At 46.3% G+C, this 23,824-nt stretch overlaps 1 protein-coding gene across 3 annotated transcripts in view; it reads right to left on the bottom strand.

The window, feature by feature from the left end:
- LOC101838513 (MLX interacting protein) overlaps positions 1-23,824 on the bottom strand; it is a 64,405-nt gene that overhangs the window by 39,227 nt on the left and 1,354 nt on the right. The window contains exon 1 of one of the 3 annotated variants that reach the window (XM_040731050.1): positions 12,667-13,200. The exons of 1 other annotated variant lie outside the window; for it this stretch is intronic. In XM_040731050.1, the coding sequence (XP_040586984.1) occupies positions 12,667-13,076 (410 nt within the window). In that variant the 5' untranslated portion in view covers positions 13,077-13,200. Of the gene's footprint in view, positions 1-12,666; positions 13,201-23,824 lie in introns of those variants that run through there. One more of the 3 variants, XM_040731049.1, reaches the window with a different exon arrangement.

Here is a 23,824-nt window from a genome sequence, read left to right as displayed (position 1 = left end):
ACACACACACACTGAGCCAGCACCATGTAGATAATATTTGTGGTTTGGAACTAAGCAGGAGACCATCACAGCATAACCTAAAAGTTATAGCTTTGTTTCAACTACGACCAAAGGATATCCAAGTTCTGACCACCCTACTCTAGTCAGAGATGGCAATGAGACTAGAAGATAGTGCAAAATTAAGATTAACCTAGAGTCTAAGAACTTGACAAAAAGAAGTGAACCTTCTGTCTCCAGGGCAAGACCATGGGCTTCAGCACCTCCTAACTCGGTGTAGTAATGGCCTTCAAGAAGCATGCATATCTTTGGGGTTCACTAGACAGTTTCAGATTTATTATCAGGAGACTACAATCCTGTGACTTCAAACAGAGCAAGAAAACATACATAAAACAGTAAGGACCCCCACAGAACAGTCTCTGTGTCAAAGCCAGATGATGGCAAACAACACACTACCATTAGCATTTAGGTCAAGAATCAAAACTTTAAATCTAACCTAGATTCAGCCTAGATTAAACTACTCAGTGCCCCCAAGTACCTAGTCCTTCCAACTTTTCAAATATGCCACATTTAACATGGAGCTCATATTCCCAAATAGCACGAAATGCCTGCCTGAAACTAAGTGTTAACTGCTCTCAGGCCAGGACCCTAGTTTACAACAGTTCCCACCACTTCCTGGTGCCTTCTTGTCACTGAGGCCAAGTTTACTGCAGCTTATATATTTTCCTAATAAACAGCTCCTGTAACTATGACTCCCAATAGAGGACAAGAAAAAAATACCAGAGGGTCTCTTGTTCTTAGAGATGGCCTGCTTTTATATCCTGGCCCTTATGGACATTTAAGTTTGTGACTTCTGACCCAGATAAATAATATTAAGAGAAAGGTCATAAAGAGATACTTTTACAGACAGTAATTTGGCAAGCTCTTGGGCAAGATGTAGAAACCAATTCTCATATCTCTGTTTTAGAAGAGCCTCAGACCATGGTCACTTCCCAACTATTTCTGAACAGAACAATGGAATTTATTGACATATTGAGAATATCTAGTCCTGCACGTTTCAGATAAGAGTCCATAAAGATAATATTAAAATATGCAGAAGTATCTAAACTATTTTATTTTTCCTTCTTAATGGTCAAGCATATCCCAGCATCTCTGAGGTGGAAGGAGGAAGCCCATGAGTTCTAGGCTAGCCTACGATACAATTCGAGATCCTGTCTCAAAACAACAAATAGGGCTGAGGATATAGCTTAGTGGTACAGTGCTCACCTAGCACATATGAGGTCCTCAGTTTCATCCCCAGCACCACAGTGGACAAACATGCACAAAATAAGAAAATAATAATAATAAAGGTGGACAACAATCAAAACAATAACAACAAATAAGCTATAAATCAGCATCATCCAGAAACACCTCATGTTTATCCCAGTCAACTTCTGCTCTGGTTCCTTCAAAACTAACAGTTTTGTTTTTCTTTTACTTTGAGAAGGTTTCGTGTAACACAGGCTACCCTTGAAAGTCCTGTGTGGTTTAGGCTAGCTTTGAACTCTGGCTTATGCTATCACACCTGGTTCACAAGTACTGATCTTCTTTAGCCCAAAAAAAGAGGGATGCTTACCAGTTGTGGTGGCACATGCCTTTAATCCCAGCATTTGAGAGGCAGAGACAGGCAGATCTCTGCAAGTTCAAGGCCAGGCTGGTCTTCCTGTGTCCTAGGACAGTCAGGGCTACACAGAAAGACCCTGTCTTTAAAAAAAGTTTAAAAATATAAAAGAGGGATGCTCAATTCAAGTCTGGCCTCTAGAGGCTAGCTTCTTATAGAGCAATCAACAGTAGATAAGCCACAGTGAGCTGCCTGTGGAGGTAAATTTATATCCTAATTCAGTAAGAATAGAGTCCTCATTCCCACTACAAGTCACAAGTCTCCTCTTTCCACTGGCTGTCCTGCTGGTCTTTCTAATGCTGGTCTTTCTAATGCTGAAATGTGCCATGCTCACACCACCTCGGGCCTCTTCTACCATCCAGGCCTGGCTTTTACTTTCCATTCAGGTTTTGGGTTAACTTGAAATGTCACCTCCTCAGAACACATCTCTGAGCAGCTCAAAGTATCTGCCCACCCTCCCCAAACCCATTATACTATCCTTTATTTTGTTTCATGCTCTTCATGGCACTCAAATACAAAAGCCAATTTGCTTACTTCTGTCAGAAAGGAAGTTTCATGATGGAGACAGAGAGCTAATTCGTCATCTACTGTACTTCCAGCCTGACCAGCGCCCTGTGACACAAAGTGACCTCATGAATACACGTTAGGAAATGAGCACTTGATTTGGCAGCACTCAAGCCAAAATCACAGCCAGCCTCCATCTGTGGCTGGAGAGGTTCTGCTCAGTGAGAGAGTCACCCCACCTCCCTCTTTGCCTTCTTTTCAAACATTGAGACTGGAGACTATAGGGATAATTTAACAAGGCTGAAGAGTTCTCTCGGTAACAGGAAGTTTAGCAAGATCTGCATGGGAACACTGGCCATGCAAACTCAAGGATGCAGAGGCTCCTGCAGCAGAGGACAAGAAAGAAGACAAAGGGGGAGCACTGGCAGACAGCAGGAGAGAGACTGTCAAGGAAAGTCACTTTTTTTGGAGGGGGGCATTTTCCAGACAGGGTTTTCTTATGTATCCCTAGCTGTCCTGGAACTCACTCCATAGACAAAGTGGGTCTCAAACTCAGAGATTGGCCTGCCTCTGCCTTGAGTGCTGCGATTAAAGGCGTGTGTTCCCACTGACCGGCTGGAAAGTCTCTTCTTGATGGAACAGTAAAGAAGGTTCTCTTCACCTGCTGAGAATGAGGACACCCTGGCTCTTGCTCCAGTCTCCATAACCCTCTGGTAGTCCAGCAGGACCCAGAATTGGTGTGGAATAACAAGCACCTTTCCTTAGGCTGGCATCAGAGAGCTTGTGGCCCAAACAGCCCAACCTGAAACACAAACCTTTGTGGCCTGGAATTCTAGCCACACAAAGAAGCTCCAACAGAAGACAGAAGCCACAGACACCGGTTGCCTGAACTGCCCATTTTATACCCAGTAGGTAATTTGATTCTGGAGAAGGAATAATCTGAATCATTTATGGTCCATTATAGGAATCCTTCAAAACAAGTCAAATCCATTGGGGTATGGAGGCCCATGCACTTGGGAGAGAGAGGCAGGGGATCTCTTTGGGTTTGAGACCAGCCTGGTCTACATGGTGAGTTTCAAGACAGCCAGGGCTAGCCAGGCATTGGTGGCGCATGCCTTTAATCCCAGCACTCAGGAGGCAGAGGCAGGTGGATCTCTGTGAGTTCAAGACCAGCCTGGTCTACAAGAGCTAGTTCCAGGACAGCCTCTAAAACCACAGAGAATTCTTGAAAAATCAAACAACAACAACAAAAAAGACAGTCAGGGATAAATAGTACAACCCTGTCTGGAAGAAAAAAAAAACCCAAAACCGAAAAACAACAAAAAAAGAGTTCAAAGTAAGAGGGCTGGCAAGACGCTCAGTGCTTGAGAGCACTTGTTCTTCCAGAGAATCAAGTTTCCATTCTCAGCACTCACAAGGCAGCTCACAACTGCTCATAGCTACAGCTTTAAGGGAGCCGACACACTCTTCTGACCTACACAGGCACCAGGCATGACACAGTGCATAGACATACATGCACATAAACATATTTAAAAGAAGAAAAAACTGTAAAAATACAAATTTTAAAAAGAGTTAAAGGTCAGGCTGGGAAGCTGCTTCAATGGGTAAAGTGAAGATCCCCATAAGGCTTGATACAAGAGTCGGCACCTGTAATCCCAGCACTTCTACAGCAACATATGAGGCAGCAACAGGCGAAACCCTAGCAGCTTGAGAGCCAGGTAGTCTAGCATATACAATGGCAAACAAGAGACCCTGTTCCAAACAAGGTAGAAGACAAGAACCAACACCAAGGGAGGGCTGCTTCCACATGGCCTGAGTGTACACACACACATGCACACACTCCCCCTCTCTCTCTCTCTCTCTCTCTCTCTCTCTCTCTCTCTCTCTCTCTCTCTCTCTCTCTCTCTCTCTCACACACACACACACACACACACACACAGAGGACTACATGAGAGAGACCCTGTCTCAAAAACATAATGAAATGAAAATGCCAAACTGAAGCTAGACACAGTGGCTTGGATTTATAATCCCAGCTATCTGAAAGCTGAGACAGGAGAACCACAAGTTCAGATCAGTTTGGGCAACTTAGTGAGACTCTTGTCTCAAAATAAAAGGTAAAAGGTGTACATGGTTCTCAGAGTACTTGCCCAAAGTGCACTGAGTCCTAGGTTCAATGCCCAGTACCCAAACAAAACATCAAACTGACTTTCTACAATGCCCTATTACAGAAATTACACCAGGCAGAACAAGGACACAATACACTACAGACATTTCCTTTGACCAGGGTTCTCCTACCACTAGAGCTCCCTGAGCCAAGGCCCAATACATTCAGGATAGCAAGAGGCCCAATCAGTTGCATGCTCTTCTGTGGAGGAAGAAGGCTTGAAGAAGTGAGTAAAAAAGAGAAGTTAAGTGCTTAGAAACATTTTCTCAAGAAACTGAGGTCAGGCTCAGTGGTACGCCACTGTAGTATCTCCACTTGAGAGGCTTCTACAAGAGGATCGTGAGTTCAGTGAAAAGCTGTCAATAGGAAAGAAGAAAAAGGTGTTAGAAAGGTGGTTTCACACCTGTACTTTTTATATCTTTCCATTTCAAGACTTGTACAGCAGTGAAAGATGTAGGTGCATATCCTTTTTTTTTTCAATATTAGAGGTGTGGGTTTTGTATTCCAAGGGAAGTAAAAATATATTACTGAAGAAAAAGAAAGAAAAAAACAGAAAGGTGGTTTCATGGGTAAGAGCACTTGCATAGCAAGCATGAAAAGTTCAGATCCCAGCACCCACATAAAAAGCTGGGTGCAGCTATGCATGCAATCAGTCCAGCATGGTGAGGTGCACAGACAGGCCGTCAGTAGGGGTCTCTGGCCTCCAGCTCAGCTCCAGCTCCAAGTTACTGAGAGACTCTTTCTTAAGGGATTAAGAGTGATAGAGAGGACACCTGACATCCTTCCCTGGCCTCCTCACACCCTGCACATACACACACACGTATTTACACACTTATAAAAAGAGAAAAAAGCTGGAATGGTGCTGCACACCTGTAATACCAGCACTCGGGAGGCAGAGGCAGGTGAACCTGTGTAGTGAATTCCAGGACAGCCAGGGCCTGCCTCCCCCACCCACCCCCAGTAAAAGAAAAGAAAGAAAAAAGGGAAAAAAACTTTTGCAAGTTTCCTATTGATGCTATAGTTTAGTGAGATAGTAATGAATTTATTATTTTATAATCCTCATGGCCAAATATCAAATTTAGGTTTCACGGGGCTAAAACCAAGTTTCAGCAGGCCTGCATCCCTTCTAGATACTAGGAGAGGTGCTGCTTCCTTGTTGCCTACCTCTTAAGGCTACCCAAATTCCTTAGCTCAGTCTCTTCCTCCTCCTCTCCAAAGTTAGCTGCATCAGGATGAGTCTTCTACTGTGATCGCTCCAGCTCTCTCTCCTACTTGTTAAGAGCCCTTGTGATTACAATGGGCCCACTCAGATAATCCAGGATAATCTTAGCTGATGAGCAAACTTAATTCCATCTGCAGCCTTAAATCCACTTTGCTGTGTAACAACATACAGGATTCAGGGACTGGGACAAAACCGTCTTTTTGTTGTTACATTTATCGTGTGTGTGTGTGTGTGTGTGTGTGTGTGTGTGTGTGTGTGTGTGAAAACATTTTAGGAGTTGGTTCTTTCTTCTTCTGGGAGTCTGTTCTCCCCTTCCACTATGTGGGTTATCAGGTTTGCTGGCAAAATCCACCAAGCTGTCTCATCAGCCCCAGCATATCTTAAAGGGTACTGCTAACCTGCCCACCATACCATCCAGGTGGGCAACAATACAAATGTCCCCCAACAAAGGCTTACCCCCCTGTTTCATTCCACACCAATACTCCCTAATGCACCAATCCATACAGTTATCTTCAAAGAACTGAAAGAAAGGTAAGCAAGATTCAACAAGGGTAAGTTTATAAAGTTGGTTCCAGATTCTAGAGAATCCCGTCTCAACTCGATACACATTTCTTAATCACATAGACGGTGTTAGAGGGGCTATTGGGCTCCACAGGGAACTCAGAGGTGAAGACAGCAGCTTAGTCAGGACCACTTAGTCATCACATACAAGGCTAAACCAAGCAAGGTGATGGCTTTCCAAAGGATATGAGGGTCATTCACTTGGGGAAGACCCAGACAGAAGGAAGCACAAGATTTAGTCAGTGGGAACAGGATTCTAAGTAGCCCAAGACATCCACCTTCCCATTTGGGTTGCTCCAAGTGCCTTACGGCCAAGAGAGGAACTGGAACCTTCATTCCCTCTGCCATGGAATTCTAGGCTTTTGTAAGCAGATGAGTGGGGAATTTTTCAGTTCTTGAGACTTTTCCTGGTCTAAGGGTGTAACTCAGCAGTAATCATCTAAAATGCATGAGATCCTGGGAATTAGAGCTAGCAAGATGGTTCAGTGGATAAAGGTACTTGCCACCAAGCTTGAGGACCTGAGTTCATCCCCAGGCCCCACATGGTAGAAAAATAGAACCTCCTCCTACATGTTGTCCTGTCACCTGTAACTATAGTGCAAAGGAAGCAGGGATAGGGACGTCCCTGAAACTCACTGGCCAGCCAGTCCAGCCAATGATCTCTGCGTTCAGCCAGAAACCATATCTCAAAAATAAGCTGGTGATGGGGAGGAATTAAAAGATAATAAAGTAGAGAGCAACAGAGGAATATAGTGGATATTCACCTCTGACCTCTGCATGCCTATCGTAGGATTCCTCTATATCAGTGGTCCTCAACCTTCTAATGCTGTAACCCTTTAATACAGTTCCTCATGTTGTTGTGACCCCAACCATAACATTATTTTCATTGCTACTTCATAACTATAATTTTGCTATTGTTATGAATCATAATATAAATATCTGATATGCAGAGCCCACAGGTTGAGAACCTCTGCTCTAGTGGGACCTGTAGCTCGGCTGGTAGAGTACTTACGTCCCAGGCACAAAGCCCTGGGTTTGATCTGCAGTACCACAGGAAAACACAGGTATGGTGGCACAAACCTGTAATCTAGCATTCAGAGTCGGAGGCAAAAGGATTAGACGTTCAAGACTGCAGCTGGAGAGATGGCTCAGGATATAAAGTGCTTGGTGTGCAAGTGTGAGGACCTGAGTTTGCTCTCCAGGACCCAAGTAAAAACAGAAGCGTTCTGTAATAATCCCAGTACCCCTACAGAGGAGTCCAGAAAATACCCAGTAGTTCAAAAGCCAGTTAGCCTGGTGTATGCAGTGGCAAACAAGAAACCCCATCTTAAACAAGATAGATGGCAAGGGATAGACATCAGAAGTTGTCCTCTGACTTCCACATATGAACCTTGGCGCAAGTGCACTGGCAGCCACACACATCAACATGTACATAAAATACCTGCACGCGCACGCATGTACACACACAGAGGAAACAAAAAAATGATAGTTCTTTTTTCCCCTCAGCTACATGAGTTCAAGGCCAGCCCGGTATATATGAGACCTTTCCTCAAAGAAAAAAGAAAAGATTTCTCTACTGGACACCTAAAATTTGTAGGGCATGATGGGCTAAATCTTTAGTCCTCGCTATTCCTTAAGTCTGGCATAGCTTTCCACCCTGGGCCATGAACAGATTTCACACAAGGCACACAAAGGGAAGCTAACCCTGAAAACATATCCTAACAGCTATATATCCCAACATACCCGACAGCTCCTAATTTAAAAATCTTAAGGGCTGGTAAGACAGTAGACAAAGAACTCAGCTCCTCAGCGGTTGTTATCTGACCTACATACACACACGAAAAATGTTTAAAAAGAAAATGTCTCTTCAATATCCACTTAAATATCACTTGCCAAAAAAACTACTACTATGCCTAAATATAAAAAAGGCCATTTCTAGGTCCAGCAAAATGGCTTTGCAGATAAAAGGTGTTTGCTGCCAAGCCTGACACCAGAGTTTGATACCTGGCATCTATATAATGGAAGGAGAGATCTTACAAGTTGCCCTCTGATCTCAACATACACATATACACATTAAATAAATGAATTAAAGAACTTTTTTCAAAAGACCACTTGCTACCATCTGATACATACCAAAAGAAGTTAATTAAAAAAAGAGAGAAGTAGCCAGGAGGCAAAAGCAGGCGGATCTCTGTGAGTTTGAGACCAGCCTGGTCTACAAGAGCTAGTTCCAGGACAGCCTCCAAAGCCACAGAGAAACCCTGTCTCGAAAAGAGAGAGAGAGAGAGAGAGAGAGAGAGAGAGAGAGAGAGAGAGAGAGAGAGAGAGAGAGAGAGAGAGAAGTGAAACCAAAACCAACCACAAAAAGCTACACACTAAATGTGTTCAGGATCTGTATGGGGGGCATACATGCATGACATTCCTTAAAATGTTAAAAGGGCAAGAGCCATGACCTATGTGCTAAAGCATAACTCCACTATAGAGGCCTTGGATAGACCCAGCCAAACCAAGAATGCTTCTATGTAGTATTTGTCAGGCAGGCCTTTGAAAGCTTCACTGATAGACTCCAATAAGACACACTGTTTCCTTCAGTTTATAGATGAGAAACTTAAGTCATGATAGATGGTGGTGTTTGTTTGTTTGTAGACACAGTTGCCCTGGACATCCCAGGCTGGCCTTGAACTCATGAACTTCCTTCTTAGCCTTCTATATCTTGTGACTGACGTTATATACTACCAGCCTAGCTCAACCATCAGATGACTGAGGATAGAGTGCTAAAACATTGTCCACCCTTTACACTCGATTTTATAACCCTCCCTTCACCGGCAATTAGCCAGGTACAGACCCAGTCACAGACATCACAGTTAATCCTTGGTTCCACCCTGCAGGGAAGTTTTATCCACTTCATTCTAGAGCAATGTCAGGATGGCTTAGGAAAGGAAAGCCAGGTTGCTCTCTCCTGCCATCTGTCACATAAGTTTGCCTTGAAGAGAGACAGTTTCTTTCCCTACAAGATGTCCCAGAGATGGAGCACACGTTTTAGAACCAAACCAAGGTGCTTCCCCACAGGGCTACTTACCAGAGTGGGAAGGACATGAGTGTTTAAAAAGCTAGCCCTGAGGAAGTTGGAACCCCATTTTATGACCACTTATCAAGCAGGTCAATGAGCATATATAGTCCCACATGGCCAGTTTTTGGTCAAACGGTTCAGTTGCCTCTGTAATCCTAGCACTAGAAGGATGAGGCAGGAGGATTTCAGTAAGTTTCAGGCCAGTCTGACCTACAAAACAAATCCAAGTCCAGTTCCAAAAAAAATAAAAAGCCCTTGCTCAATCCTGTTCAGAGATTCCTAGACCACCTCTCAGGATTGGGTAAAAATAACCATAACTTCCCCTGTACTTGGTTCCTACTCCAAAAAGCTGTTGAGCCTCATCTGGACACAGCTGGGAAGCAGCAGTTAACAGGAAACCAAACCAAACAAAACAAAAAAGAAAAGCACAGAGTGTACCAGAGAGTTAGGCAGTAGCACCAAGAGCCCATGGAACAGACTGGAAGCTGGAGTTAGAAACAATCTAGGCCAGAAACAGTCACACAGAAGACCCAGCTGGCCTTCCTCCCAGGCCAAGCAGAAGAAACCTGGACAAGCGATGTAAACTGGGTCTGCTTTCCTCCCCCACTGGGAGCTTACTTCTCTGAAAGCAGCTGGTGGCCTTGACAGGTAGGCTGAATTCAGAAACCCCGCTTTCTCTAGCTTCTCAGTTAATCTGTACCAAATGTCCATGCTGCCAATAAAACTCAGTGAAGGCCACATCAGCCTCATATGGACACATCTTCACAGGAGGTTAACAGCAGATGCCCATCCAGGAGCCTTTGTACTAGTACCAGACATGACGAATACTAACTTTGAGTACCAGGCAGGACTCAAAGCCTAAGCTAGTAAAGCAAGTGAGTCCATGAGGCTGGAGTTCTTGTGCCAAACAGGAATACATTTTGCAATCATGAAAATTAACTCAGTAATGGCCAAGTGCCAAAATGTTTCTGAAAGAAATGGGAGGTGGAATTACTCTGTTGGTGCTATTTAATAATCCTTTAGGTTATCCACATAGAGAGCAAACGGAGACTGGTTTTCCTTTGGCAGAGCTTACTAAGTGAGACCTTTCTAGCCCAAGCTTCCAATGGTTCAAGCAGCTTTCTCTCTATATACATTCAGAAGTTTATATTAAAGTTTTAAAAAAAAGCAGATTATGTTCTCTTAATAAACACATTCCTGACTTTTGCCTCTGGTTTTGTTTGAAAAACCTTTCTCAAAGAAGAGCTTATGCTGTAATATAATTGAGTCTGATTCCAATATAAGAGCTCAAAATAAGCCGGGCGTTGGTGCCGCACGCCTTTAATCCCAGCACTCGGGAGGCAGAGGCAGGCGGATCTCTGTGAGTTCGAGGCCAGCCTGGTCTACCGAGTGAGTTCCAGGACAGCCTCCAAAACAATACAGAGAAACCCTGTCTCGAAAAACCAAAAAAAAAAAAAAAAAAAAAAAAAGAGCTCAAAATAAGAGACTGAGACAGGACTGCAGCTTCACTGTCATGTTTAAAAACAATCTTCACAGGCTCAGTGCCAGCTCAAACTGGCAAGATCTAAGAGTCAGAGCAAAGACTGGCCAATGTGCCATGTAAGGGTGACAGAATGAAGAGCCAGCAGGGAAACCTCCACGAGAGGAAACAGGGGTGAGGGTGCATTTCAGAAACAAAACAAAGGAGCCAGTTGACTAATCATTTATTCCAGAGGGGAAAATGCCATCCAGAGCCAACTATCTAGTATTTTAACTTCAGGCAATTGAGTAAAGCTTTTAATTTGGATTTATCAAGGCTCATTATCTACCTCTCTGAGAGAAAGAGATTGTTGGGGGAGGAGGGAGGGAAAAGGGGGAGAGTGAATGAGGTGGGAGGGTTGCTTAAACCCACAAATTTAAAACCAGCCTCCCAAAGCATGACCAGTCTCAAAGCCCAAAATAGTAAAAACCATGAAGTCTGACACTTATGTATGAAAATATCATACTGCACCTACTCTTTTACAGGCTAACTTGAAAACTAATTTAAAAAACAAAACTGAAACAGGGCTGCCTGGCCATGGCAGCACATGCCTGTAATCCCAGCTCTAGGGAGGCTAAAGCGGGAAGATTACTGCAAGGTCCAGGCCAGTCTAGATCATATAGTGAGTTCCTGGATACATGGGTCTCAAGATAACACAAAAGGACTAGAAATATCCCTACTCTTCCTTCCACAGTCTCTTGAGCTACCTGGGAAACTTTTCCTGTGCTGCCAGGTGTGCAGGACTCAAAGCCTTAAGCTAGTAAAGTTTCTAAAGAAAGAGGCCCAATCAGCAAGGATCTCAACAGAGGCTACTACACACCGGGCTGCTCCAGCCACTAGCAGGAGTTCAGAGAAGGCCTGTGGCTGAGACAGACCAACTACCTAAAGCGAATGCCTAACAGACACACTGGGGAAGAATGAGAGAGTGGAAAGAGAGGTTAAACCCTCCAGGGAAAGGCATTTCTGTGAGTCTGAAAAAAGGGGTCTCGTCCAAAGCTGAATACCTGTTTCAGGACAGTGTCTGGAATGCCAGCCTTATAAACTAGACACCTAAAACTCATACATCATTATAGGGCCAACGAGAAAACCCTCTAGCTAGACCTGGGCATGGAAGGCATATGTTTATGATCCCAGAACTTGGGAAGTGGGGCAGTAAGGTCAGGAGGAGTTCAAGGCCAGCCTCTACTACAAAAGCAAGTTTGAGAGGCGCCTGGGCTACAAGAGACCCTGGCTCAGAAAGAAAAAAAGAAAAACCTTCCAATTTGCCAGGGAAACAGACTGCACCTCCTCCTGCAGCTGGAGCTCCACATGTCCTCCTAAGTACATGAGGGAGCCCTGCCTCAGAACTTCCCAGGAAATGAGAGGTGACGGAGCCCAGTCTCCAGATGCACGACAATCAGGAAAAGTCACTAACATTTAAGGAGTGCCTAAGACACACTCCACCTATCTCAATTCATCCCTGGAACGGCCCTCTGGAGGTCGATACCACTGTCACCCCCTCTTTACAAACGAGGAAATAGGCTCCAAGGCATTACACAATCATTAGATAGCACAGCCAGCGCCCCAGACACCAGGGACAGGTGATCTTAACCGTTGGGTGGTTCTGGTAACACACAAAGCAGTACAGGGAAGTGGTCCACAGAGCCAGGTAAAAACAGCACGCAAACTGAAGCTACACCTAATTCTTGCCCAAAACCGGACCCGTGGGCACCAGGGGAGGGGAGGACCTGGATGGGGAACAAGAAGCCGGAAGAACCCAGGCACTGCTGCCAGGGTTACAGGCCAGAACCCTAGCGCCTCTTCCATCGGTGGAGACCCCAGACCCACAAATCGTCTTAGAAGCAGCCTCCAAAGGGACAGCGGGAAGCCAACAAATGGCTACGATGGTTTTGTCAAAGAGAAGCTGGGGGGAAGCTGGGGGGTTCGGCCAGGCCCGGGAGTGGGGTGGGGGGCGTCACCGAGTCCCTACCTGTAGGCCAGGGTCATGCACTCGAAGAGCTTGGTGAGCGAAGCATCAATGGACAGATGGCAGGAGCTGGTCTTGCCGAAACTGTAGGTCTGGCACGTCTGCTTGTTGACCGTGTCGAAATCATAGCCTTTCTTGGGCGGGTGCTCGCGGTGCGGAGAGGACACCATGAAGTGGCCGCTGTGGATGATCTGCTGTCGGCGCGGAGGCTCCTCGCGGCCCAGCCCGGCCCGGGGTGGCAGCGGCGCAGCGCTCGCGTGGGCCCGGGCTGAGGTGGCCACGCCGGAGGGCGGCGGAGACGGTTCGTCGGTGTCCGAGTCGTCGTCGTCCTCCGGCACCTGAGGCTTGAGCAGCACCGAGCGGCCCCGACCGCGGGGCCGACGCGGCGAACACATGAACACGTCGGCAGCCATGAAGGGAACCTGGTCCGGGGCATCCCCCGGGAGCCGAGACGACGTGGAGCGAAGAGGGCGAGGGGACTGAGGGGCCGCCGGCCGGGCCGGGCCCTCGCGCAGACTGCCCGGGAACGCACCGCCCGAGGGGGAGGGCGCCGGCCGCTCATGGTGCCTCAGCCAATCGGATGCCTGCGTCTACCTCTTAAAGGCGCAGGGGAACCTTTCCTTATCTAGGCGGACAAAAAAAAAAAAAAGAGAGAGGCCACGCCTCCATGCCCCGCCCCTGGCTGTCCTCTTTCCCCTCCGGGCTGGCGGGGGAGCTGAGGGACTCGAGAGCCAGGCCGCGCCCCTACGCAGTGTCTGTGCCCCGAGAGGTATTGGCTCTCTCCTCAGCTAAATAAGTCCCCAGCCCCTGCCCCGCCTCCGCCACGCCCGGAGCTCGGGAATCGCCCAGAGGCCTCACTGCGGGCGAAGAGGGCACTCCACGTGGTGGGTAGGGGTGGGGCTCCTTCCCCTCTCTGGCCAGCTTTCTCTTTCCATACCCGGAACTGAGTCCTCAAAAGCCTTCCTGATTTTGTGGAGCATTAAGGTTACCGTTCCCATTTTGTTGATGCGAAGATTGAGTTTCCTGAACCCTAAGGGATGTTCCTAAGGTTACAACAGGACCAGGAACGTGGCTCATGGACTCCTCACATACTTAAGGGCAGAAACTGGCTCTCCCGGGTTAAGGCTTGTCCCCTGGGCATCGCTGCTCTTAAAGGACAAAGTCCTGCTCCTCCAGACCCAGCAACTTCAGCTACAAATCAAAATACTGTCGCTATTGTTTGGAAGTTTGGCCCAGAAGCCAAATTCCAAAAGGGGAAGTTCTGAGCTTTCTTCGCTGCAATTCCTATGCCTCAGAAAGTTGTATCCACCTAAAAATAGCATTGAGCCAGTCATGGTAATGCATGCGCATGCCTGCAACCCCAACAGGAGGGAAGCAGAAGGCGGGAGTATCAGAAGTTCCCAAAATCTTAGGTTAGCTTGGACTACATGAGACCGGCTCCCCCCCCCAAGAAAAAACACCTCCCCCCCTTTTTATAGCTTTTCAAGACACAAGTTTCTCTGTGTAACTGGCTGTATTCCTGGTTGTCCTGGAACTCACTATGTAGACCAGGCTGGTCTCAAACAAGTCCACCTGCCTTTGCCTCCCGAGTGCTGGCACTAAAGGCATGTGCCACCACTGCTGGGCTGGGATTTTTTTTTTTAATAAATCCAGTGAGGGCCGGATGGTAGTGACACATGCCTTTAATACCAGAATGTCTTCTATATATAACAGGGAAGCTATACCCATGAAATCTCCATGAGCTAAACAAGACCTACAAAATGACAGCATGAGTTAATATCCCAACATGGATGGGGGAAATATGAAGAGTTACAGGCAAAGAATGGCTGCTGAGAGGGAGAATTCTTTCATCTTCTCCAATGAGAAGATAGTTAGGTTATCCAAATAGTCACCACTAAATACACAGAGCAACACTAAAGGGACTCAGAAGGATATATTTATATATGTACATGTGTGTGCCTGCATGTTTAAAAACAGTAATTAAAGAAGAAGAGGTCTTACTTCAGACAGGGTGAGAAGACAAGACAGGAGTTGGAGGGGGTGGGGTGTAAATGATGCAAATGCAGTGCACACCTGTGAAATCATATTTAAACGTGTAGGGGGCTGGAGAGATGGCTCAGAGGCTAACAGCACTGGCTGCTCGTCCACAGGACCTGAGTTCAATTCCCAGCAACCACATGGTGACTCACAACCATCTGTAATCTTCTGGCCTGGGCAGAACACTATATACATAATAAATAAATAATTATTTTTAAAAAGTGTAAAAACTCAGGCATCGCCGGGCGTTGGTGGCGCACACCTTTAATCCCAGCACTCGGGAGGCAGAGGCAGGCAGATCTCTGTGAGTTCGAGGCCAGCCTGGTCTACAAAGTGAGTTCCAGGACAGCCTCCAAAGCCACAGAGAAATCCTGTCTCGAAAAACCAAAAAAAAAAAAAAAAAAATGTTGGGTCTGGAGAGATGGTTCAGTGGTTAAAAGAACTGACTGCTCTTCCAAGGGTTCTGAGTTCAATTCCCAACAACCACAAGGCATCTCACAACCATGTATAATGGGATCCAATGCCCCCTTCTTCTGGCCTGCAGCCATCCATGCAGAGTTCTCATATAAACAAACAAGCAAACAAAGTAAAAAGCAACTCACAAAAACCTGAAAACAGTAATGGAGGTTATAGCTGGCACCCTAGGTACTAGGAATTCAGAGGCAGGAGTCCAAGACTAGCCTAGGTGCCAGGTGTAGTGGCTCACACGTTTACTTCTAGCACCTGTGAGGCAGAGACAGGCCAGCCTAGTGTACATAGTGAATCCTAGGTCAGTGAGAGGTACATAGTGAGATTATCTCAAGAAATAAATGATTTGGGCTGGAGAGATGGCTCAGAGGTTAAGAGCACTGACTGCTCTTCCAGAGGTCCTGAGTTCAATTCCCAGCAACCACATGGTGGCTCACAACCACCTACAATTCAATCTGGTGCCCTCTTCTGGAATGTAGGTAGAACACATGTATATGTAATAAATTCATCTTTAAAAAAAAAAGAGTTAAAAAAAAGAAATAAATGATTTGATATTTTCTATATTAGGTTTCTCAGGGTTACCAAAAACAACTTGGGGAGTATTTCTTTTTTTTTTTTTTTTTTTTTACGAGACAGGGTTTCGTTAATTAATTAAAGAAAAAAAGAAGAGGTTATAAGAAGGATGTGTGTTCAAGTGATGCCACATCATCACAGGTATTTACAAGCTGCTTTTTGGGAGGAAAAAAAGCATGGACTTCTCTCTTTGGCCCACAGGAGAACTAAAAGCAAAATAAAAGCCTCCCACATCTCTGCCTCCATTGCGTGCCTGCTCAACTCTGCAGAGGCACATTAATCACTCAAGGGGTGCTAGTCTACCTGCCTATCTCATCCCTTTTTAAGGCTGAAGACACAAAAATAAGTCATTTCCCTAAATGACAGTCACCTTGGGTTCCAGAACAAAGCATCCCAGTAACAGCACCTTCCTCTGCACCCATCCAACCCCTCTAAAACATGGGAGTAGTCTAGGATGGGAAGGCTACACCCGGGAGCAGTTCTTATTGGTCCCCCACTGGTGATGGCCATTGTAACATCCTCTTCAGAACCCCTCAGACAGAACCTGAACTGAGACAACGCTCAAGTCACACCTGGAGCAGGACTATTTAATCAGGCAGAGCTTTTGGCCTCTGCTCCAATTAGGCTATCTGAAGCTCATATAAGGGCTACAGAGATGGCTCAGCAGTTTAGAGTTCTTATTGTCTTGCAGAGGGCCTGGGATGGATTCCCAGAACCCACACAGTGACTCATGACCACCCCTGACTGCAGCTCCAGGAGATTCAAGGCCTCTGCTGACTTCAGGTGCCAAGCATGCATATGCTTCACATACACAGTACATGTAGGCAAACAGCATATGCACAAAAATAAATAATATATCCGATTTTTTTCTTTTTTCTTTTCTAAGACAGGGTTTCTCTGTGTTGTTTTGGAGGCTATCCTGGAACTAGACCAGGCTGGCCTCGAACTCACTGAGATCCACCTGCCTCTGCCTCCCAAGTGCTGGGATTAAAGGCATTCACAATTACTGCCACTACACCCTTACCTTTCTAAACATCCCAGGCTTGCCTGCCTATGGATGGTATCTTCCACAGAGGGCTGACCCCTCCTACAACAGTTAGCAGTCAAGATGCCACAAGCCAATCTGGTGGAGACAACTCCTCAACTGAGATTCCTTCTTTATAGGTGTGTGGGGATGACAGCCAAGATTCCATGTCACAAGCATCGTGTTTCTTAGCTGCTGAGCCATTTCTCCAGCCCCTCATTTTTCTTTCAAGACAGGATTTTGGTGCTGGAAAGATGGCTCAGTGGTTAAGAGCATGTTGGCTGCTCTTCTAAAGGATCTGGGTTCAATTCCCAGCACCCACCCAGTGGTTCACAACTGTCTGTAGCTCCAGTCCCAAATCTGATATCCTATTCTGAACTCCAGAGGTACCAGGCATACATATGGTACACAGACAAACATGCACACAAAACATGCAAACACATAAAAGAAATCTTAAAAAAAAGGGGGGGTTGTGCAATGGAGGCTGGTCTTGAACTTCTGACCCTCCTCCCTCCGACTCCTGGGATTACAGGTACCACCTTGCACACCTTTGCAGTAGCTTCCTAAATTTAGCATTGTCAAATCCATTTTTCCAAATACTGAAAGGCAGAGGGGACAAACTGGTATCTGTGGCACTTATTAGTGTACCAAAGCTCATGCTGGCCTCAGGTTCCCTCAGTACCACTAGTTACACATTTCACAATCCATGCTAGCATCCTTGTTCTTCTCGCCTCCCCGCCCACCGTAGACTTCCCCAGCTCATGGGCTTCTCTCCGCACAGCCCCTTATAACCCTGCTACGCTCGCTCTCTGTCTCCCTCTATGCCACTTTTTCTCTCCATGACCCCCCAGGCTCCTCTATTCCCCCATCCCACCCCCTCTGTCTCTGCTCTGCTCCTGCTTTTCTCATGACCAGGTCCAGTCTTCGGCCATGTTCAGTCCATTTTTTTTCTCACTCTTTCCAGATGCCTCTAGTTATTCGCTGTCTTATATCTACAATAAAAAACCTTTCCCTTGCCAGGCGGTGGTGGTGCACACCTTTAATCCCAGCACTCGGGAGGCAGAGGCAGGCGGATCTCTGTGAGTTCCAGGCTGGGCTGGACCGATAGCCTCCGAAACAATACAGAGAAACCCTGTCTCGTAAAAAAAAAAAAAAAAAAAAAAAACTTTCCCTTAGCCATACCACAGAGTGGTCACATCGTCTGTCAGTTTATCTACGAATGATTCGGTACAACTCCTTTTCTTCCTTTTCTTTCTGTTTTGTTTTTGAAACAGGGTTTCACTATTTAGCCCTGGCTGACCCAGAACTTACAACGTAGACCAGGCTGTCCTCAAACTCACAGAAATCCACTTGCCTCTGCTTCCCAGGTGTTGGGATTAATGGCATGTGTCTTTAATTGATCCTTAGTTTTTTTGAGACAAGTCTTGCTTTGTAGCTTGAGCTGGCCTGGGAACTCACTATTGTTTTTCAATGTTTATTTTATTTTATTTTATTTTATGTGCATTGGTGTTTTGCCTGCATGTGTGTCTGTGTGAGGGTGTTGGATCTCCTGGAACTGGAGCTACAGGCAGGTGTAAGGTGCCATGTGGGTGCTGGGGATTGAACCTGGGTCCCCTGGAAGAGCAGCCAGTGCTCTCAACCACTGAGATATCTCCCCAGGCCCTGGAATTCACTCCTCACCAGCCTGTCTTCAAACTAGCCCCAAACTCACAAAGATTCCCCCAGGTCTGTGCACTACATACAACCAATTTACATCACTTTAAAGTTGGACTTTTCTTTGGACCACCAACCAACTTCCAAATAAAGACATGGAAACTTATTATTAATTATGACTGCTTGGTCTTAGCTTAGGCTTGTCCCACCAGCTCTTCTGACTTAATTCTCTTCATCTACATTTTGTCTCAGGGCTTTTTTCACCTCTTTCAATCTGTATGTCCTACTTTCCTGCTTCCTCTTTGTCCCTCTGGCCCCTGGCATCTCCCTTTCTTTTTTCCTTTTTCAAGCCTAAATTCCTCCTACTTACTCTCCATGTCTGGAGGTTCTGCCTGTACCTCTTCCCTTGCTATTGGCCATCCTGTTTTTTTTTTGTTTTGTTTTGTTTTTTTGGTTTTTACGAGACAGGGTTTCTCTGTATTGTTTTGGAGGCTGTCCAGCCCAGCATCGAACTCACAGAGATCCGCCTGCCTCTGCCTCCCGAGTGCTGGGATTAAAGGTGTGCGCTACCACCGCCCGGCTGGCCATCCTGATTTTTCTTAGACCAATCAGGTGTCTTAGGCAGGCAAGGTAAAACAGCAACACATCTTTACTTAATTCATCTTTACTTAATTAAGCAAATATTCCGTAACATTACTTGAAAAGTGATACGAGCCGGGCGGTGGTGGCGCACACCTGGAGGCAGAGGCAGACGGATCTCTGTGAGTTCGAGGCCAACCTGTTCTACAGCAAGTGTTCCAGGACAGCTAGAGCTATACAGAGAGACTCGAAAGAAAAAACAAAACAACCCCACCAAAAAAAAAACCCTGTACTTGGTTCCTTATCACAAAAGTCACCAAAAATAACCCACAGAAAGGGCCAGAGAGTCAGCTCAGTTGCTAAGAGCATGTATTGGCTAAACATAATGACCCACTTTTTTCTTTCTGTTTTTTTCAAGACAGAGTTTCTCTGTGTAGCTTTGGAACCTGGTACTAGCTCTGTAGACCAGACTGGCCTTGAACTCGCAGAGGTCTGCCTGCCTCTGTCTTCCATGTGCTGGGATTAAAGGTGTGCACCCCCACCATTTGGCTATGGCCTATGCTTTTAAACCCAGTCCTTGGGAGGCAGAAGCAGGTGTATCTCTGTGAGTTCCAGACCAGTATGGTTTTCATAGCAAGTTCCAGGGAAGCCAGAACTAAATAGTGAGAGCATATTTAAAACAACCCCCCAAAAAGGGGGGGGGCTGGAGAGATGGCTCACAGATGATTAAGAGCAGTGACTGCTCTTGAAGAGGACCTGAATTCAATTTTCAGCACACACATGGCAGGCCACAAACTTCTGTAACTCTGGTTCCAGGGCCTTTGTGGACACATGCCCTTGTGTGTGCCTACCCACACAGAGACACACAAACAAGCAGATGTTTAAAAAAAAAAAAAAGAAGGAAGGAAGGAAGGTTGGTTCTTTGAGATAGTTCACTGACTAAAGGCACTTGCAGTCAATCAATTTTGACAAACTAAATTCAGGCTGGGATTAAAGTAGGCATGCACTGCCACCGCCTGGCATCAGGGTCATTATTTTTGTATACAGATGTCCGATTATTTCAGCATCACTTATTAAATGGCCAAAATCACAGTCAACGCTATCAGGATTCTCCCGGTTCCTGGTTTTTAGGGGACCTCCTGATTTTTGTAATCAAGTGGCCTGCTGGATGAACCCCTGCAATTAACAGCTGGGGGTGGGGGTGGGGGCTCTTACAGTTCTTTGCTGGCAGAGGATTTGTTTTTGGGTCTTTACTTTTCTCTCTTCCTGAAATCTCCCTAGCAAACCATGAAAGGGCAGGGGTGGCCTTGTGGTCTGGCAGCGTCCCTTCGCAAATAAACAAGCGGAGAAACTGAAAGGCAGCCCTTGCCTCTGGGGACCACTCGGAGAAAGAGTTCAGGGGTGGTGCATCCGCTGCGCGTGGCTGGGCAAGCAGGCCCGGGGCAGGTCCGATACACTGAGCCAAACAGGATCCTCTGCACTGCGCTTGTCACCTCTGGCCAGAGAGACACTGGCTCCTTTGCAAACAAGCATCCAATCTTAGAAGGACCCAGAAGAATTCTGCAGCAGAGCACCTGCCGCGGAGCACCCAAGGCAACTTACATACCTTACCATGACCTGGGTTTCCGTGTTCTTACACAAAGCTCCGGGGGCTAGAGGGGTTATAGTGAGAACAAACGTTACAGATAGGGAAATATAGTATAGGTGGGTGAGGAAATAGTAAGTGTAGGTTCGGGCTTGTTTATTTCTTTCCGGTTTTATCAAAAATGCATACCCAGGGCTGGAGAGATGGCTCAGCAGTTAAGAACACTTGTCTCGCTGGGCGTTGGTGGTGCACGCCTTTAATCCCAGCACTCGGGAGGCAGAGGCAGGCGGATCTCTGTGAGTTTGAGGCCAGCCTGGTCTACAGAGTGAGTTCCAGGACAGCCTCCAAAATAATACAGAGAAACCCTGTCTCGAAAAACAAAAAACAAAAACAAAGAACACTTGTCTCTCTCACAGAGGATCTGTGTTCCGTTCCCAGCACCATAACACAGTTCACAATAGCCTGTGACTCCGGTCACAGGGCATCTAAGCCGTGGTCTGGCCGCTGCGGGAACCAGGTATATATATACACAGCACACCTCCACAGGAGCAGACAAAACATTCATACATATTAAAAAACCAAACAACTTTTTTCTATTGAAATCGGATTTTATGTATCTGAGGCTAACCTCCGACTTGCTATGCAGCTGAAGATGACTTTGAACTCCTGATTATTCTGCCTTTGTCTCTTTCCTGTGTTAGGATTGCAGGTTCATGCTACCAGCTGGATCCAATCCACCACACACACACACACACACACACACCACAAGCTGTTTTCTTCTTTTTTTTCCAAGACAGCGTTTCTTTCTTTAATGTCAATCCCAGCTCCCCCCTCCCTTGTCCCTCCACCAACCCCCCTTTTCCCCCAGCCCAATCCCTACATCATTCCCCAGTGAGGGTGAGCCCCTCCTTGGGGGGATCTCCAGAGCCTGTCATTTCACCCAGGGCAGGACCTAGGCCCTTCTCCATGTGTCCAGGCTGAGAGAGCATCCCTCGACAGGGTCTCTTTTTGTTTTTGTTTTTTTTTGAGACAGGGTTTCTCTGTATTGTTTTGGAGGCTGTCGGTCCAGCCCGGCCTCGAACTCACAGAGATCTGCCTGCCTCTGCCTCCTGAGTGTTGGGGTTAAAGGCGTGTGCCACCACCGCCCGACTGGTTTATCTCTTTTAAGAACTATAAAACTACCAGAAAGTGTCTTCATACAAATTAAAAGTCTTGGGAAGTCCTGATCCTACCTAAGCCATTCATAAATATGGACACCACAGCAAGTTCTTCATTTCAAAAGATAACCCTGAAAATGAGATGATGTCCATATTCACCAGTTCCACTCCCCAGAGGCTGTGAAAGGTTTGAACAACCAGCACAGCAGGGTTATTAGGTAATTGCACCTCCTAGAATTTAAAGCTTCTTACACTGAAGCAGAAGGCTCAGACTATCCCTGGGTAACACTCCTGGTGGGTTTCCCGAACAGTGTTCAGTGACATTGAATACTTCTGTCCCGTTGGCCTTTTAGAGTCACGCCTATTACTCTCTTTCTCTTTCACGACCAAACTGATTAGAAAATACCTTTGAAGACAACATGATACTGAGATGTGGCCAGTAAATCTAACTGTGCCAGGTCATACTCGACTGAATTTTCAATGCAAAAAGTTAATAGGGGTTCATGAACCCTGACCACAATAAGTTAGAGTAAAAAGGAATTCAAGTCCTGATCAATGAAGGAGACAGGGCAGGCATATTCTGGAAGAATTCACTGGCTGAGGTAGTAAGTTATCCACTGTGGGCACTCATTTCACTGTGACCTAGAGCCAGGCTTCAAAACACGGTACAGATACATCAGGAAGGCATTGAAATGACATAGAAGTCCTGTAAACACACCACCGATCTCCACATGACTGCAAATCGCAGCCCAAGGGCTCACAGGAAGCAGGAAGTCCTTGTTTTTGTTTTTCTTGAGACAAGATCTCCTATAGGCCAGGCTGGCCTCCAACTTTTGGTGTAGCCAGGATGACCATGAATTCATGATCTTCCTGCCTCAGCTTTCCCCCACTGCCGAGATTATAGGCATATCCCACTACCCCCAGCTTGTAAACCATTATTTCAACTATACAGTGTTTCTACAGGAAAATGTGGTTTTGCCCAAGGGCTAGCAAACTTCTGTAAAGGGCCTGGGGGTATGTTAAGCATTGGAAGTCATAGTCTCTGCTGCCATGGCTGAGCTCCACAACTGTATGGTGAAAGCAGGTAGGGCCAGAATGTAAATGAATGAGTATGGCTATGGTCTAATAAAACTTTATTTATAAACAACAAGGGGTGGGCTGGATTAGCTAGCTCCTATCTAGTAGATGACTGACTAGATTTCAACATCTCCTTATGGAGCCCCATAGGAGCCTGTTCAGTTATGTCGCTGGCCTCGGTTTCCCTTGCTGTATAGTAGAGGGCTGACTCTCTAGCCAAAGCTGCCTTTCAAGGTTTGCAAAAAGGTCATATGAGCTCTTGGCTGAGGGAGCCCTAAGGGAGAACTGAGTAGGGTGAGGGCCTTTTGATGTTCCTTGATGCAAAGCATTTTGTTATTTCCTCCAAGGTCTGGAGAAAGGTTTCTCCTCAAGCCAAACCACATCCATGGATACCCGTATTCCAGGGGGTGTCCCAGAGGGAGACAGCATCCAAGGCCTTGCTTCCTGGAGGCCGTTTGAGTGATCGAACAGAGAACAGCAGGAGGGCGGTACCAGAAGAATGGGTCTCTGGTGGGCTGACCTACTGAGGGCGTGCTTTCCTGAGCCCCAGCTTAGGGCTGGGGTGTGCTATCTCACCTGACCTACTCTTTCCTCAGTCCTGGAGCCTCTTCTCGCTTCCTGCAAGCTCCACTTATCCCACGAGGGCTGGCTCAGCTGTGCATTAGGTAGGGCACACTGCTTAGGCAAGTTGCCCTCTGACCTCCATATCGGCTATGGCATGCATGCGCGCCCCCTCCCCCAAATAAATATAATGAGAATTTTAAAAATTAGCAGCAGGCCCTATTATTCTCCCCAGTTTACTAATGAGAAAACTTAAAAGACTTGCCTGAGGGAGTGCTGAAGAGTCTACAAGAGGCTGTATGTATGGTCCAAATTAGGACCCTACTATCCTTTTTATTTTCTTGTCTCCAGCTGTGAAACTTTGAAGCCCTTGTCACGAGGGAGCTCTAAAAGGGGGATGATTTAGAGCAGAGGCACATATATTCCTGCCATTGTCTTGGCTTGAAG

Source organism: Mesocricetus auratus, unplaced genomic scaffold, assembly GCF_017639785.1.
Source record: "Mesocricetus auratus isolate SY011 unplaced genomic scaffold, BCM_Maur_2.0 Super-Scaffold_100025, whole genome shotgun sequence".
NCBI classification, from domain to species: domain Eukaryota; kingdom Metazoa; phylum Chordata; class Mammalia; order Rodentia; family Cricetidae; genus Mesocricetus; species Mesocricetus auratus.
Note: the sequence above shows the minus strand (reverse complement) of the source record. Positions and strands in the feature narration are given on the sequence as shown.